Below are 17,373 nucleotides of genomic sequence, written 5' to 3'. Positions count from 1 at the left end.
TGGGCCATTTCGTCAACAGCTTTGTACATACTTGTAGTGTAGATAAACAACGCTATTATGATAAGATTTAAGAGTTATGCACAAGTACATTTGCACACAAACTCATTAACTTGCATGTGATTTTACTGTTGCGTTAATTTGTTCATTTGTGTTAACGTGTTTCTTAACTTTTCGGTTTTATTTTCGAGTGTCTTGCAAAATGATTGATGTCACCAATAAACCAAATTGTTAAATGAAGCTTACTATACTAATTTTAAATGCTGTGCTACCTAGCAGTAATTACCAACAAATGGCTTATAAATACTAATAATATTTAATTCTCTCATAAAATGTAGGAAAACCGACCTATACATAAGTAAAAGAATGTAGTAACCCGGTCTGATATAAGAAAAAAAAAATACGTTAACGTCGGCTGCACTGAAGCTATAATACCCTTAGCAGGTGCATTTCTTATATCATAAAAAGGTATAAAAGCATCGTTTTCTTAATTTTGATTGGTTATTTTGTATGGCAGCTATATGCTATAATAGTCCGATCTAAACAATGCGTTGGCAGATTGTACCGTTGTCCTGGTTAATAATGTTATAGGTGTCCGCTATCGGCTGTTCCGACAAATGAGCAGCTCCTTGCTGAGAAAAGGATGTGTGTAAAATTTCAGATCGATATCTTAAAAATTTGTTCGGACAGTCGGCCATGGGTAAATCGACAAACATATAAGTATATGCTTTATAGGGTCTCCGACGTGTTCTTTTGTGAACTTTTGATACAAGCTTTATGGCAAATTAATATACAAACACTGACATACTAAGTATACAATTGACAGTTTATTCCCCTTCTTAAATTTATTACGTTCCGATGGCCCATTCCTAAAGTGGCAAAGATAAACTAATCCAAAGATAGAAGATCCAAAAATAGGCGATCTAAAAGCTGATAGATTTGATTAACAAAAATACATGGGCGCAAATGGTTAAAGGATTCATAAAAAATGTACACGAAATCAACGGAAAAATTAAACATCCTCGAAATTAAACATCCTTTGAAGTTTACTCAGGGAGCTAAACGTAAGTAAAATACGAAAATTCCTTTGAAATATATTAAGCTTATAAAAGTAGGGAATCTGCTTTCCACAATGGAACGTACAAAATCTTTATTTCCTATCAAGTAATTATAACCTTAAATTGGAAAAAAGTGAAAGTTGTTTTGCATTGTGAATGCCATCTACTTAACTTCAGACACCTCATTTTATAACTTTCATTGCATTAAACAAAGAATTTTGCTAGTAGAAATTAGTCAATTGCTGTTCATGACATTAAAATTACACTCGTCAGGGACTGGCTCAAAAACATACATAAGTCTGTAGCCATAAGAAGCGCAACATTTTTAATGATCTCAAAATGTCATAAAGTAATCATAAGATGTGAAGGTAACTTTGGGTTACGATTCGGAATTTCAGGGTAAAAGAATTGGCAAGCATGCTAACACACATTTAACCGAAGAACAAGCTCGCTATGCACAAAGCGGTATGTATTCAAGGAGAGGTGATTTGCATTACTCATGATACTCAATTTAAATAAAACAAATTGAATTTCCATAAAAACAATAATTTTGTTAATATATTTTTAATATTTTTCAAATAAGAAAATTTAAGGCGCGTTCTTAATATAGAATTCTGTATGCGTTTAAATGGAGTATACATTATTGATCTTCGAATGATCATATAATATTATATATGAAAAACAGGATTTTATGAACAAAGCAAAATTGTATAATACAAAATATTTGCTTTTTAGCTAATTTTTTCACTTTTTAACTTTTAAACTAGCGAATTAGCCGCTCGCAATAGCAGTGGATCGCTAAATGATTTGTGAAATATGACACCCATACATTAAGCTAACCGGCGAGTTAGTCAGACAGACTGGCTGACAGTTAACGCATGACACCCGGTTAACAAACGAATAGAGTAATTTAAAAGCCATTGCATTGTCTTCGTAACTTTGCACAGTTCCCGCTCGAGTCGTAACAATTAAAACTAGTTCTACTTACAAGGTAGGCGCGAGTGAGATGCCGCGAATGCACAAGATCGCTTACTTTCTCGGCAACTAACCGCAAGTTGCACTACACTTTGCAACCGCAGCGGACGTAATATGTACCCCCACACTCCCAACCAATCGAAAATTAACGATGTAATGCAATATAGCAATTTACACATATATGTATGTATAGTGGAATGCATATCGAAACCGCTAAATATGATTTTTTCACTTTTATTGCTTTAATTACATTGTGTGATTATTTCACCGTTGTCAAATTACAAATTTCTTTATTTCTGTTGCATTTTGTTGTGTTAATCGTCAGCGCGCGGTATTTTCAATTTGAAAATTTTTCTATAATTTTTATTTATTTTGTCATACAATTTATCCAAGAGCAGTTATTAACAAGCTAAATATCATTTTATTATGTCATTAAGGTAATTCAAATTCGCATGTAAAAAATCGTTTGCACTTAACCGAGCTTTGCGGATCAAATTACAACAGCAAGCGAGGAATTATGGCATTAAAAAACGAAAGGCAAAACTCAGGCAGAGAAATCACAACAGAAATGTAAATAAACACAGATGCATGTATGTATGTATGTGTGTAATAATGTGTATATATTTAAATCATATAAACCATCAGCGTGACGTGCGCAGTTGATTTAGCCATTGTCCGTCTGTAAATACGCGAACTAGTCTCTCAGTTTTTGAGATCGATCTGATCTCGCACGTCCTTTTCTTCTTAAGGAGCTGTTCATTTGGGAGAACCACCGATATCGGACCACTATAGCGTGTGGCTGCTATCCAAACTGATCGATCAAAATCCACTCCTTGTATAGAAAATATTTGACGAAATTTGGGATGGATAATTGTCCAAAGCAACAATAAGATATCTGAAAAAAATTTCAAAATGGGACCACAATAGCTTATATCTGGCATACAAATTGAACCATCAAAATCGATATAAAGGTAATTTTATACCCTTTTATGCTACAAGAAAAGCATTTGTGATGGGCATTATAGCTGCGGTACGGCCAAATTTAACGTTTTTGCTTTGCTTGTTTTGGTTATATATCATTTTTTGCGTTAGGTTAGTTTGTAGAGCACTTAATTCATAGATTTTGCACAACACATACTTATGCGCATATCTGCTGTTTAATTGATAATTGAAAACTAATTTATACTGATGATTAAGTCATTTAAAAACACTCAAATTAGAAGGTTGTAAAAAAATTAAAACTGAAGAGAGTTGTAGTAAGTATTATTTTTCAATTATTTTTACGATTATTGAGATAATGAATATAACCGATTGGTTCTACGGCCACAATTATATAAAAATGCTAAAAAATAACGCAAACTCTTAACATAATTGAAGAGTGAAAGATAGCAATTTTAACATTAACATTAATATTATCTTCAGTACGTGGTTGAAAGTAGTGCAATCTTGAATAGTTGTACAGTATCTTTTGTGATAATTCCTAAATATGTCCATATATATACATATATAGATAGCATATCTAACTATGACGTTTTTGATGCAAAATGTTGAGATGTATGTCACTCATACTCAGTCATACTTGAGAAACTTTTTTGATCACGTGTGTGTGCAAAGCCACCAGGAAACAAAAATGAACAAAAACAAGATCGCAGTTAAAAAACACTATTAATTTCTAATTTTACCTATTGGACGCTTCAAAATGCAAATCTTTCGGCAGTTAAGCTGAGTATGAAAAAATAAACAAACACTATTTATTGATTTTAAAATGTCTGCTCTATTATAACATATAACGCAGTAAAGTAGCATAAAAGAAGAAATGAAATAATTAGAAAATATTAATGTATTAGTATTAAAGAAATAAATAGAATTGGCGGGAATGCGATTTGCAGCAACAGTTAAAAATTCTGGTTTTGGTTATATTATTTTTAAGTCATATTTACAGATTTTTTATGCCATAATTCTATATCGAGAAAAAGGTAGAGATACAACAACTCGAACGTCAATATTTGTAAATTTTTAATTGGATAATAATCTATGCAAAACTTTGTCACGATACCTTGTCAAATAGAAAAGTTGACCGTACAAGGACTTGATTGTGAACGTTCAGTTTGTATGGCAGCTAAATATAGCATTTAGGTTCGATAAGAAAAATTTGTTTGAATATTGTAATGTTGATTAGCAAAATATTCCATGTCGAATTTCGTAAAGATGCCTTTTCAAATAAAGAAGATTTTCATACAAGACTTGAGTTTGATCGATCAGTTTGTATGACAGCTATTTGCTATAGTGGTTCGATATCGGAGGTTTCGAAAAATGAGCAGCTTCTTTGGGAGAAAAGGACGTGTGCGAAATTTCAGATCGATATCTCAAAAAATGAGGGACTTATTTGACTACAAGCATCGTGGCAAACTTAATATACTTTCTTCAGGGTACAAAAAAGGCTTATTCCATACCTCTAAAAAATAATTTCGCTGATAAAAATAAATTTATTATTTCAATATTATGGCAGAACCGTAGAGAATCTACTACATAAGTTAAACATAGATACACACAAGCATAGAGTATATATTACCAGCTATCTTCTTCACATATTCTTCATATATTTCTTCCCACAGTTTCAGATGTAAACTGCGCTGTGGTGCATATTCTGTTTTCACTAACGAAAAACAGCTGTTCAATATTTGTAAACAAGTCAAAATATTGAGTTGGCAATGCTTAAATTAAAGTTGTTTGCAAACATGTAAGGAATGCAACAAATTAGCAACAGTGTGCCGATACGAAACGTTAAGGCGTTGTTTAGAAAACTCACTTTATACAACTTTCAGAAGTTTTCAACTAAAAATCAGTATGAGCCTGCGGAACTCGTTCCTTTTCTTTACAAAAGAAAATTACATTTTACAGGTGAAATATTGCAACACTGTGTGACTAACTGTACTAGTTACCACTTGAATTATATATTTTCACTTTTTACTTCAAATAAATGATGATATTTTCAATCAAATCAAAAGAAACACACGAGAGAATTGGGAGCTGAGTACGCGTAAATGTCACTGAATAATTTTGACAATATTTATGTTGTTTACCTGGGCTAAACTGCCAACATTGGCATTTCGTTGTCATATCTGTGGTGCTGGCCGAAATAAAGAGCGGCATTTCGAAAAATTTATCACATTCTGGATCCACATAAATACTGCTGCGCCGACTGAAATTGTCCATGTCGCGCAAAGCAATGATTTTGCCAACCATTTTGGGGCTTTTATTTTTTAAAACCACGTAATAGAAAAACTGTTGTCAGACACTTAATTGTTAAACTGCAGTTTCTAGGTTGTATACAAAATTATCTTGCACTTATTTAAAAATACACTTTTTTATAAAGTTTTCTGCAACGCGAAAGAGCACAATTTCTAACTTTTAAAGCTCATGCTTTTTTTTTTTTTTTGCTTTACTTATCACAATTATTAAATCGATAGGCAGCAGCTCAAATGTATCTGCAATGTGTAGCGGTCAATCCTTCAATTTGCACATTTTCACCACATTTGTATATATATGCTTAGCCTTCTCTTTATTTATTCTGTTTTTCTGCTTGTTTTTTTATATTTTATTTTAGTTTTTAATTTAATTTTTATTGTTCGAAAATTAAGGAATTCCCTCAATTAGTGAATTAGTGTATCTTCTGTTTTTGATTGCTTTGTCGTCGAAAAGTTAGTTAAGTTGCTGGTTTCGTTCGCACTGCACTGTCGCATAGGTAAAACGAAAATATTTTCACAAATTAGATGGCTACAACAACAAGAAGAAAATAATTCGTATCGCTCGTTTTGTCAGATCTATGTTTCCACTTGTTTTTTGTAGCGCGTTAATTAACTTGTTGTATTTGTAATGAATTCATCGCGCGCGCGCCACCTTCGCTGCCACTGCATTTGAGTACTGTTCGTTTACTAGCTCAGTGATCGAATGCCGACCGTCCCGGTATTTAGAACAAGTACGCGACAAAATATGCCATGCACTCGTAAATACGCATATATGTATGTATATCGCACTCGGTGGAAGAGGAGATACCAACAAAGATGCCTCCCCACTAGCACTATATATAGAACGTTAAACACTGCTTGCTAATCTCGCTCGTTGCTTACGCTCATGACCCGGCTTACTTGTTGCTGTTGATATTGGCGTGTGTGTGTGTGCTAGCGTGCGATCAGCTGCTCTGATCATAGATTTTTTTCTCTGATCATAGCTGTATTTAGCTAAATGTGTAGCAAACGGAGGAGGACGCCCTATCGGTAAGGTACTCAAAGCTTTAGCCAATACAGAACCAATGGAACCAATGCAGATGCAACATTACCTTTAGTTCACGAAAGGTTGAAATGATCGCGGGATGCGCAACGTTCGTGACTCTTCGACTAGTTGCTTTTTTGCGCGCGCTTCGGACTCTCTCTCTTCACGAGTATCTACTTATATGCCACAAATTTTATATGTATATACACATATATATCAAAGCACGTAATTTTTAAAATGTAGCGAGAGGGTGAAGTATGAAAGCTTAAAGCTTTTCCTCTGCTCTTACGCTGCCATTTTGCCGGCTGGCTAATACAAGTCGCGCAGCGTGTTTGTAAAATGTGCTCACCGCCGGCTAGTAGCTGATTTTTTCAGCTTCATTTTTTAGTAGTTTGTTTACGTACAGCGTACAAGCGAACTATCGCAGCTTTTGTTTTGCGCCGAATTATATAATAGTTTGCATATCTTTTTATTAATATGCTCCGCTGATTTTTAATCTCTCAGCAGTCTGCGAAAAATTGTAATTCAATATGTTATCCAAACTCATACTGCAAAGGACACCATCACCAGGTATGTGAGCGTTATAAAAATGTTACTTAATTCGCTTAATATCTTTATTTCAGTTTTAGTATGTGCAAATAAAGCGCTTGATTCTGGTTACGTGCGCGCTAGTGATTCATAAAACTTTTATAGCCACGGCTGTTTGAGGTTTTACACAATATTTGTGAAACAAGCAAGCGGCAAGCAAAAACTAGGCAGCGACATCCTAACGATAGACATAACTTTAGGATTGTCTTGTGATTGGTTGGCAAATAACGAAATTTTATATAAAAAAAATTAGCATACATTATCTCATTTAGGTATACCATAAGTGTGTGCTGAAAGAAAACTAGCAAATAGATCCGTGGCTAACTACACATCGTGATCGGACTTTCTGTGATGTGATGTATGTAGATAGTCTACTTATCAACTAAAAACACAGCTCAGGTTCGGCAAATATGATACTATAACATATGCGTTTAGTTCAAAATTAGTTTTACAAAATCTCTAAGCTGCCTTTAATGTTGCTCTTAAAGGTCTAAAGTGCCGTTATAAAAGAGCCTCGTTAAAGTTTACCTCTGCCAAGAGGAATGCACTTCGAAGCTAACCATCTAAATGTTTTACTAAGAACAGTATTTCTAGCATTTTTTCTATGACTTACGGTAGATTTAAAAGCTATAAGCCGGACATCTAATTTGAAATTTAAACAGAAAATCCGATTTCTTTTCATATTTCGATAGTTTATGAATATAAGGCATCAATAGGTTTAAAGACAGGCGGACAAGGCTGAATCGACTCAGCGCTATTTATATGTGTACATATAATATATACTATATGAGATCTTCCACGACATCTTCTGGGTATTATAAACTTTGTGGCAAATTTAATATTCTCTGTTCAGGGTATACAAATTCAATGCATGATTACTTTCATATGACTAAGAATAACCATAAAATAAGAGTATGTGCTTTGTTAGAGGTAAATAAGTTTAATTGTGAGTTTAAATGGCACGTGTGTATATGTATGTATGTAGATGTGTATGTATAGTATATAAGTTGTATGTATGTATGTAGGTGATTGCCTTGAACGTGTGATAATTACGGCATTTCTCGCCGACTCATCTAATTTTCTACGCCCACAATTATGACAGAGATTCGTAAACATTGGAAGAATGGCACAAGGAACACACCAACAAATCATCTGTATATTTGCGAAAACATCTAAGTTTATATAACACTGCAAACCTCGCACAACTTTCGCCAAAACTAACGAAAAAATGCACAATTCGGTGAAGAGCAAAACAACATTAGGCATTTTCAATTGACAGTTGCGTACATAAACAGCGCGAGTGACGAATCTCTACACAATTTTTGTTGTTGCATTTTTTAAAATTAATTTTCTTCAATTTGTGTGCCACACCATGTCAGCGGTGAGTGCGGTTCTTAAGTCACTTCAATGATTCGGTAAGCACGCATAAACACAGGGCCACAGAAGTATACCACACACATATACATACATGCATATAACATGTATACGTATACAACTTTAGGTACATAGATGGCTTCAATGTTGTTTAGGCACGCGCGTGCAACACTTGATGCCAAAAATAAGCCGTCAACCATAACAAATCATAAATTCGATTCTGTTTTAGCCTCCTCGCTTATGTACTTTTCTCAGATATGGGCAGTAAAAATGGTAAGATATACACATACACGATGAGATACGAGCTTTCAGCATCGCCTACAATGAATACCAGCGCATCACGTGAGCACCTGATTAGTAACACGAACAAACAGGCAACAAAACGAAATGAAAGAATGTACATACGAGCCTCGTATAGTGTATAGAAGCTAAAAAAAAAAGTATGTGCAAACAATCAAAGTACGAAACTAATTGCTTATTTTAACGGCGAACGATTGGTACAATATTTTCGGCAACATGCTAGAGACAGCACATACTCTTTCATAAGAATGTATCTATATAAGCACTTTGAGTTATGAAACCTAGCTTGGAAAGCTTAAGAGGGAAGCACACTTAGCGTGAAAAAAAAATTTGGGTTTTTTTCATATTTTGTTAGATTATACTTTTAAAAATAACATAGTTATAGTTATTTTAAATCGATATCTCAAATAGTTTTTGAGTTACAGTCTTCCAAAGTGCAGCCGCTCAGTTCAGTCGGCTCCATCAGTTTATCTTTGAACGCGTTTAACTCGAAACAACATTTTTCAAATTTGCTGCGATGAGTACTTGGAGACAAATGCTTTGATCAGTTTTTTGAACTGATCAAAAATTGAATTTGGGCAGACAAAAAAAAGCCCTAAATTTTGGGTAAAATCAAACCTTTTTAAAAACATCGTCGTTTTGTCCATTTTTGATTTTCTTTCACCGCAGGAGAGGCGGCAGAGATTTTTTTTGGCAGGGAAAACTTTAAAAAAACTTTTAGTAAAATTCAACTTATTTACAAAAAAAAACACGCCGCCATTTTTTCATTTGATATGTAGTTTTTTTCAAATTCCCACAATCGTCTTTTTCATGCTGTCATACTAGGCGTGTCCCTGAATAACAGGGAGGTAAAATATTTCTAGCATTGAGGTGATTTCAATGGGCCGTCGCTTGAATCCGCCAATAAGTCGCAACGAATTAGCAAATTTTCCTACAGGGCATGTGATATGCATATTAAAAATACAATAACTGTACTACGTATTTGGCGTTGAATCAATTTGCAAATATATTTTGCATATTTTTGCCGTACACTTACGTACGTACACACAAGAAGTATTACGTCCATAATATTTATGCAAATTTACATACATATACACATATATTTATAGGATATGCGTTCGTATTATATACCTTGGCGTAGTTCATAGTATAATATTTGCTTATGTAGATATTTTTATTTAGTTCGTAATGTTCTTTGTTATTCTTTCGCTTGTCAGTCAGTTTGTTTACAAATAATACCAGCAATTGTTGTTGTATCAAGAGTATTGTACAGCTTTAGCAAATACTTGCGACTGCTGTTCATTTTGCTTTTATTGGCATTTGATCTTTTCTGATTTTTTAGCAAAACAAGAAAGAAAGTTAGAAAGATCGGTTTGTATGGCAGCTATATGCTATAGTGTTCCGATCTAAACAATTTCTTCGGCGATTGCAGCGTTACCTTGAGCAATAATTCGTGCCAAATTTCGTGAAGATATCTCGCCAGTTATATTTTATAGCAGCAGTTATATTTTATAGAGGTCCGACATCGGGCGATGAGCAGGTTTTTGGGGAGAAAATCATGTGTGCAAAATTTCAGATCGATATCTCAAAAACTGAGAATCTAGTTTGCGTATATACGGACAGACAAACGGGCATGGCTAAATCGACTTAGCTCGTCATGCTGATCATTTATATACATACAAGTACATTATGTTATAGTCTCCGACATTTCTTTCTGCGTGCTACAAGTTTTTGTTCCTGTTCAGGGTATTAAAATTAAATGGCCAGAAATTGACTTGTTCCAGAAACACTCAAAAGCAATAAGAGCAGTGTGAAGCGTCAAAGCGAGCAAAAAATTTGAAGACAATAAAACGATAACCGAATTGAGCAATAAAAATTCCCTTTATGAATGCTCGCATCTATTATATAACGGAAATAAAATAAAGCATTTAGATAGATAAAGATAAAAAATACTAAATGCTACAAAGAGGAATTACTTACTATAAATTTGATATTATATAAATAATATAACTTAATTTAATATTATCCAAATTTACGCCTTATTTTATATTTCCAACTACCGACTAACTTGAATAACGTTTCTGCAAGATAAACGTTTCTTAGTTCAAAATAGTCAACGGAACATGGCGCAGCTAGTTTCTGCTATTAGACTCAACGGGTTGATTGGAGTGAACTAAATCGTATGGCCTGTGGGGTTTAGATGCTCTCGTCTTATTTTATAAAATCAGTTGTATATTTTATTGGTTACAAAAACTCAACAAAATAATATTTTGAAACGAAAAGACTTACAAACAAAAAACAAAAACGTTAGAGGTTGCAGTATTTTTCAGAACTTGGAAAAAATTACAAAGATCAAATTCGATTCAAATCCAAAACAAAGACAAATATTTTCAATATTTACGAATAAATATCGTACACAAAGCTTGAATTTATATTGGAATCAGTGATAGATACTAGGACCCAATGCATCGGCGTGACAAATTTGCATATTTTTGCATCTAACACAAAAGCTGTTGCAATCCAATATATGGTTATTTATTGGACGATGTTGAAACATGTACGAAATATTTATACAAGAACAAGAAGAAATATATGCAAAAACACGACCGAATATATCAACAAAAAACCACACATAAACACAAAAGCTGAGATAAACTCGAGAAATTCCTTACGAAAACGGATAGAAAACGCAGAAAAACGTCATCAGGTAAATTAACCTATACAAGTGATCAAGAACAAAATAAAAATTTGGCAACACCAACGAGACTGTAAGGTAAATTTGAGAAAAATAAACTGAAAATAATCGATGCAGAATGGAAAATACGACACAACAAATAATTTGTTGTTAAGAATTCTTAATGTTTTTCAACTGAAATTCTTTACTTTTCAGGATAAATTTGGTACAAGCTACAATAAATATTAGATTCGAGTTTTCATGGAGACAAGCTATAACGATTTTTAAATAAGTTGGTCTTACAAACACAAAGCTAAATAGAATAAACAGTGTGAATACGTAACATATGGTGGTGTTCTCTCTTCTCTACTCTACTTTCTAATTTTGATTGGAAAAAGAAAGCTGAGGTTGGCCAAAACAAATTCTAGAGACTTTTCCACAAGTCATGTACATTCATACATAAAGACATTTATGAGAGAATTTCACTTTCAATAATAAAATAACAATTTTTATAAAGGATGTAATGATGAGTACCAGATTTTACGCAATGTAATAGTTCGTTATATACATATGTACGTATGAGATTGTATATACATATATTTAACTAAGTGAGGATCACTATTTGATGAGAGAAATTTAATGACTCAGTGATATTTTGACACTTTATGAGAAAAAAAAAAGATGAACCCAAAGTGTATTATAAAACAATCCTGACTCAAAAGATCACGTGAGAATTATATTCTCGAAACTATTTTTAAATCCTGAACAGGGTATACTAAATTTGCCACGAAGTCTTAAGCACTCAGAAAGAAATATAAATGATCAGCATGACGAGTTGAGTCGATTTAGCCACATCCTTCACTCTCTAGATCGACTAGAGCTGTCATACAAATTGAACGATCAAAATAATGTTTTTGTAAGGAATCTTTTGTATTTGTGAAGGGTATTCTAGCATATCCATCTTGAGATGAAAAGAGAACAGTTTAGCATACTTTAGACTTTGTCACCTTGATCAAAAGAAACTACCACATTTCGAAAAAACATGAAATGAAAAATTTCATAAAGTACAATGGAATGGCATTGCGCACATTAATTGAACGTCATTTTTGACAAACGTGATCTTTTTCAAATTCAACACTAATTATTGCGAAAATAAACAGTTGCGGCAGATAAATTAGCAAGAGAAAATTTTTTAAACATGAGTAGAGCTGACGCCTTTGAGCCAATTGCAAAAATTACAAGTTCAAAAACAAACCACGAAGTGGCACCGCACCCTTGCCACATAAATACATACAAGAACAACAAGACACCGTTTGACATATGCATTAGCACTTAATGCTCCTGTCTTTATTTGCTATTAATTCTTCCTAGGAAATTAGGCAAACCAGCGCTGTGAGCCCAAAGGGTTCGGGTTCGCTCGCCATGCCACAAAATACCGACTTGCACACATACATGCATATATAAATATTTTGTTGCAACTTATTATTTAAATTATTGTTGTTTGGTTTGGCGTTTGCATTAATTACGCTGATAAACTAAATTTAGCCCAGCAGATACTCGTTAAAAATTGGCAAAGCGAATGTTTTCGTCAAGTTCTACACAAACAATTCGGGTCGAAGAGTATTTTAAGTAACATTGATGGTGAGATTTCGGTGAATTGTTGATTGCAGTCACTTGTTGCCAGTTGGCTGTTGCTCTTTGTAATATTTTAATGCATATTTTTGTTGCTGTTGGTGCTATGTGCGATAAATATTGATCTGCGACAGTCGCAGGTTCAAGCCACGTCATTAAGAGTTAACAAGAATTTATTATGACGCGATTCTAATTGGCTAGAGAGCAGGAAGTACAGATGGCCAATGTACCTCAGGCTAATGAGGTCAATAAGAGGACTGTCGAAACTATCGCCCTTAACGAAGAAATTTGAGCATACATATTTTTCAACTAAATAACATTTTTGGCCAATCACCACCAACTTCGGTAAGAGCCTTTTCCCTATAGCTTCTCTATTACAATATAAAGCAATCGTTGCCTTTCTCAAATTTGGACTACATGAAAGTTTTCCATCAAGGATACGCCCTAGGTATTCCACCTTATCAACAGGTTGAACACGTACGCCTCTGAATGAGGGGAGAGGAACGTCTGTGATCTTATACATTCTGGTAAAATAAACCATTTCAGTTTTACTTAGGTTTACGGCTAAGCCGCTTCGAATCGCCCAGTTGGATATCATGGCGAGGTATCCTTTGATTAGCTCGGAGCTCAGAGACGACAACTCCGTTCTATGAGCTCTTTTTGTAGATCATTTACCATAACTGCACTGCTACACTCCGCTACGACCATTCTGTCGCAAAGAAGACTTTATATGAGGCGATTGATTCCATCTCAAATTTTTCGAATGCTTTAACTACCGCCTCTGACCGCACTCTGCTAAAGGCCTCTTCGATATCGAGAAAGGTGCCTAGAGCAAATTCCTTATGCATAAGACCTACTCCCTCCAGCCATGATACTACAACCTACAGAAAAGTACCGGCCGACCTGACTTTGCTGACTCTGAGTGAATTTCTGACATAAAGGAAGCTGCATAGCGAACTCTGTGAACCGCAGTTTGTAGGTAATCACAGTATATAATATTCCTAAATAATATGTAATTAGAGTGAACTTGTCAATTTCAAGACAGAAATTAAACTTGAAAAGTTGGTTGAGGCGCATGAACGTGAGCGATCGCTGATTTTACTATGTAATTAAACGGCAATAACACTGTAGTTTCTAACCGCAGAAACAATATTAAATTTCTTTATTGACATAAAACATACAAGTAGAGATAACTCGGGCATTAAGTAGTTTGCTGCTGCACTTTATACCCCATTAAATAACTCTCAACACAGGCTTTCGTCTAATAGTCTAGCATATTCATATAACAAATACACACACACACTTCCACATTTAAAAAAGAAACAGAAAATTAAATAATTAGAATGTAGCCGCAAAAGTATTTCCACCCAATTATTAAACTAAACTGGATCGAAACTGGCGCAGCGAGTCAAAATAATGAGCTCGCTGCTTAAAATCTTATTTGGCAGCAAGTTAAAGCGGAGTCTTCAAAATGTTAAGCACAATGGTACAAATGTGACTTCATTCAACAATATAGCCGCTTTTAGATATTTGCTGCAAATGAGTGTCGCACGAATATGACAAATTTGCTGAAAAAAAAATAATTATAACAAATATGATAAATCAGCGGCAACGTGAATATCATAGCATCCCTTTTTTGGTGTTTTTGTTGTTTGTAAAATAATATTGCAGCTAAAATGACAAACGCAATTAACACCAAGGAAACAGAAAGTAAATAATGAAAACATAATAAGCTTGTACAAAGTAAAATAAGTTATATTATATTCCAGGGTACAGGGTGGCACAAATGCGTTGAAATTAGTGCGAAAGAACGAGCAACTCTGCTAAAATTTGGCGTAAGGGAATGATCCACATCGACAACAGCTGAAACGAATTCAAACATAAGATTTTGTTTGTTGCGAGTCGTTCGGTAGATTTCGGTCTTTTTGATTTGTCAAGGTATCTTCTCGAAATTTGACCAAAATTATTATTCAAGACATCGCTACAATATCAGAAAAATTATTCAGATCGTACACCTATCTCATATAGCTGCCATACAAACAGAAAGTTTTTATTTGACAAGATATTTACACGAAATTTGACACGGATTATTATCTAAGGCAACGGTACAAATCCGAAGATTTTCTTTAGATCGGTCCACTATAGCACATAGCTGCTATTTGAACTGACTGATCAAAATTAGAATGAATACATTTTTATTTTATTTTATGTGAAGGGTATTATAACTTCGGTGTCGCTTAGTTGCAGCGCCGATTCACTGAAACTTGAACAATTTCCGGAAAAAAATGCAAAAAAGCATAAACCTAGTCTTCACACATAGCTACCTACAAACATATACGCATTGAAATGTTAGCTTAAAGTTACAAAAACATCTTAAATCTTCAAAAACAGTAAAAAGTAAAAAAAAAAGAAAAGAAAAACGAAAATTAAATTAGCAACACAGCATGATAAAGGCGGCACATGACAAACATTGAGTGTCAAAATGGCAAAACACGCGCCTCTCTTTCGACTTAAGCTTCAATTGTTCATTTGTGCGCTTTTTAGCTGGCAGTTCGTCAATTCCCGCCGACTGCTGATTGGTTCTTTATTGGGGCAAACAATTATGATGGGCATGAAAATTTCAAATAAAACCAACGACACAACATAAAACAAGTGCAAATTATTTGTACTAACAATAGCCGTATGATGAGCACCCGATTTATTTTTAACTTAGTGCGCAAGTTTCAGAAACGTTCGTTTGTATTTTGATCCGATAAGGACCATGTGACACTGAAAATTTGCAGTAATCTAATTCTTTGTGCTTAATACCAAAGAAATTATAATAAAATTAAATGAAATATTACAATTAAATAATAACAGATATAGACAGATAATAAATAAAAAATTAATAGTAGCCAATTTTTCAATTTTTTTAATAGCTATAGAAATTTATATTATTGACCTACAAATAATTTGATCTCATAAATTTGCTTTCAAAGAACATTACTTCCTTTGAGCTAACATGCGTAAACGCTTTGAATTGTTAATTTTTTAACAAGTAATTCAATAAACAATGTATTAATCTGCAATTTTCGGCTACTTTACTCATTTTTATTAAAAAAAATACATCGCTAAGTGAGTACTCTAATTAACGAAAAATTCGATATAAGGAACTGGCCTAACAATTAATGTGTTCGTTCATCCGGAATACTACTGTATGTGTGCAAAATTCCAGATCAATATCTCAAAAACTATGGGACTAGTTCGCATTTATACTAATTTTGAACTAGTTCAGTGAGAGCAAACACAAAAACATAAGGAAAATTTATAAAAAAAAATATATTCCACCACAATATAGATTTATTAAGAAAACCTACCAAAAATTAAGTAGTTGTCAATAAATAAAATAAAAGTAAATAAATACATGCGAGAGAGTGAGAGATGGAGCGCGAAAATAAAAGTAAACGAGCGTTGAGTTAATTGAAGCATTCGTCGCGCCGTCGATCACCAGTCATTAATGTCAATGAATTACAAAAAACAAAAAACGATATGTTAAATGGAGGACTTGGTGGGGGGTACAAATCAGTGCGGTCGTGAATGGAGAGACCAGGCACGAGACTTTTAACAGCAACAACTCAACCATCCACTAAATGTCAATAGCAGCAGCGTTAGCGTCGGCAATCGTGACAATCGGCGCACACTTTTCGCGCTTGTTATGGCAAAAACGAGCTTTACAAATTATTTTCAAATCATATTTGTTTGTTTACTTTACGCTGGATATTAATCGTGCCGCCAAGAATGAAGCGATGAGAGCAAGTTTCGATTATACGAGCGATTGGCGAGCGACCGGACGAACTAGTGTGAGCGCTTTTATCACATACGCACAATTTAAAGCGCTATCAGCAGGCGAAGCACGTTGCTGGGTAAATATAATCTATACTATATATACTCTTATATGTACATATATCTGTATGTATCCACAAATTGTTAATATCATTAGAAAATATGAGCACAGCTAACGACAACACGAACTGCAACCAGTTTAATCGGTTTTATCTTCATTTAACGAGCTTAACTGAGCACACACGACGTTGCAATGATCACCACTGATCACACTTAGATTTATTAACGTTATTCGTCTTAAAAGAAAAGCATGGCAATATGTAAACGCAACAACAACACTTTTGTGCAATTTAATTTTCTTTACCGGTGTACTGCACTGTAACAGGGCGAAATCGATACTAATTCTTGCTCTGTGAACGAGTGCACATTTAAAGTGATCTCATATTGTGCAAGTGAAATTACAAACTTGCAATTATAGAGAAAAAGTAAATGTCGAAGGGAAACTAGTCGCAAAGAGCGCTTGTGGTTTTTCTTGTGAAAAAAATCGTTAAAAATGCAGTGAAAACTCATGCGATCGACAAGCTGATGATGAGCACGCTTGCGAACGTGCTGCCGATATTGTTCGCCAAGGTATGAACAATGAGAGACGGCAATTGAGGCAATGACTGAATTAGATTGAGC

At 34.1% G+C, this 17,373-nt stretch overlaps 1 protein-coding gene and 1 long non-coding RNA gene across 17 annotated transcripts in view; one reads left to right on the top strand and one right to left on the bottom strand.

The window, feature by feature from the left end:
• Positions 1–17,373, bottom strand: part of sky (GTPase-activating protein skywalker) — a 127,912-nt gene that overhangs the window by 30,582 nt on the left and 79,957 nt on the right. For 2 of the 16 annotated variants that reach the window (XM_070106271.1, XM_014242151.3), the window contains exon 1: positions 5,114–5,991. The exons of 10 other annotated variants lie outside the window; for them this stretch is intronic. In XM_070106271.1, the coding sequence (XP_069962372.1) occupies positions 5,114–5,276 (163 nt within the window). In that variant the 5' untranslated portion in view covers positions 5,277–5,991. Of the gene's footprint in view, positions 1–5,113; positions 5,992–16,616; positions 16,757–17,373 lie in introns of those variants that run through there. 4 more of the 16 variants (XM_070106259.1, XM_070106260.1, XM_036366658.2 and 1 more) reach the window with 4 other exon arrangements.
• Positions 14,033–15,442, top strand: LOC138856338 (uncharacterized). The gene is made up of 2 exons (XR_011395540.1): positions 14,033–14,580; positions 14,640–15,442. It is a non-coding gene; the product is annotated as an uncharacterized lncRNA (long non-coding RNA).

The sequence above is a fragment of the Bactrocera oleae genome, chromosome 3 (assembly GCF_042242935.1).
Source record: "Bactrocera oleae isolate idBacOlea1 chromosome 3, idBacOlea1, whole genome shotgun sequence".
NCBI lineage: Eukaryota > Metazoa > Arthropoda > Insecta > Diptera > Tephritidae > Bactrocera > Bactrocera oleae.
The sequence above is the reverse complement of the archived record's forward strand: the minus strand, read 5'-3'. Positions and strand labels throughout refer to the sequence as shown.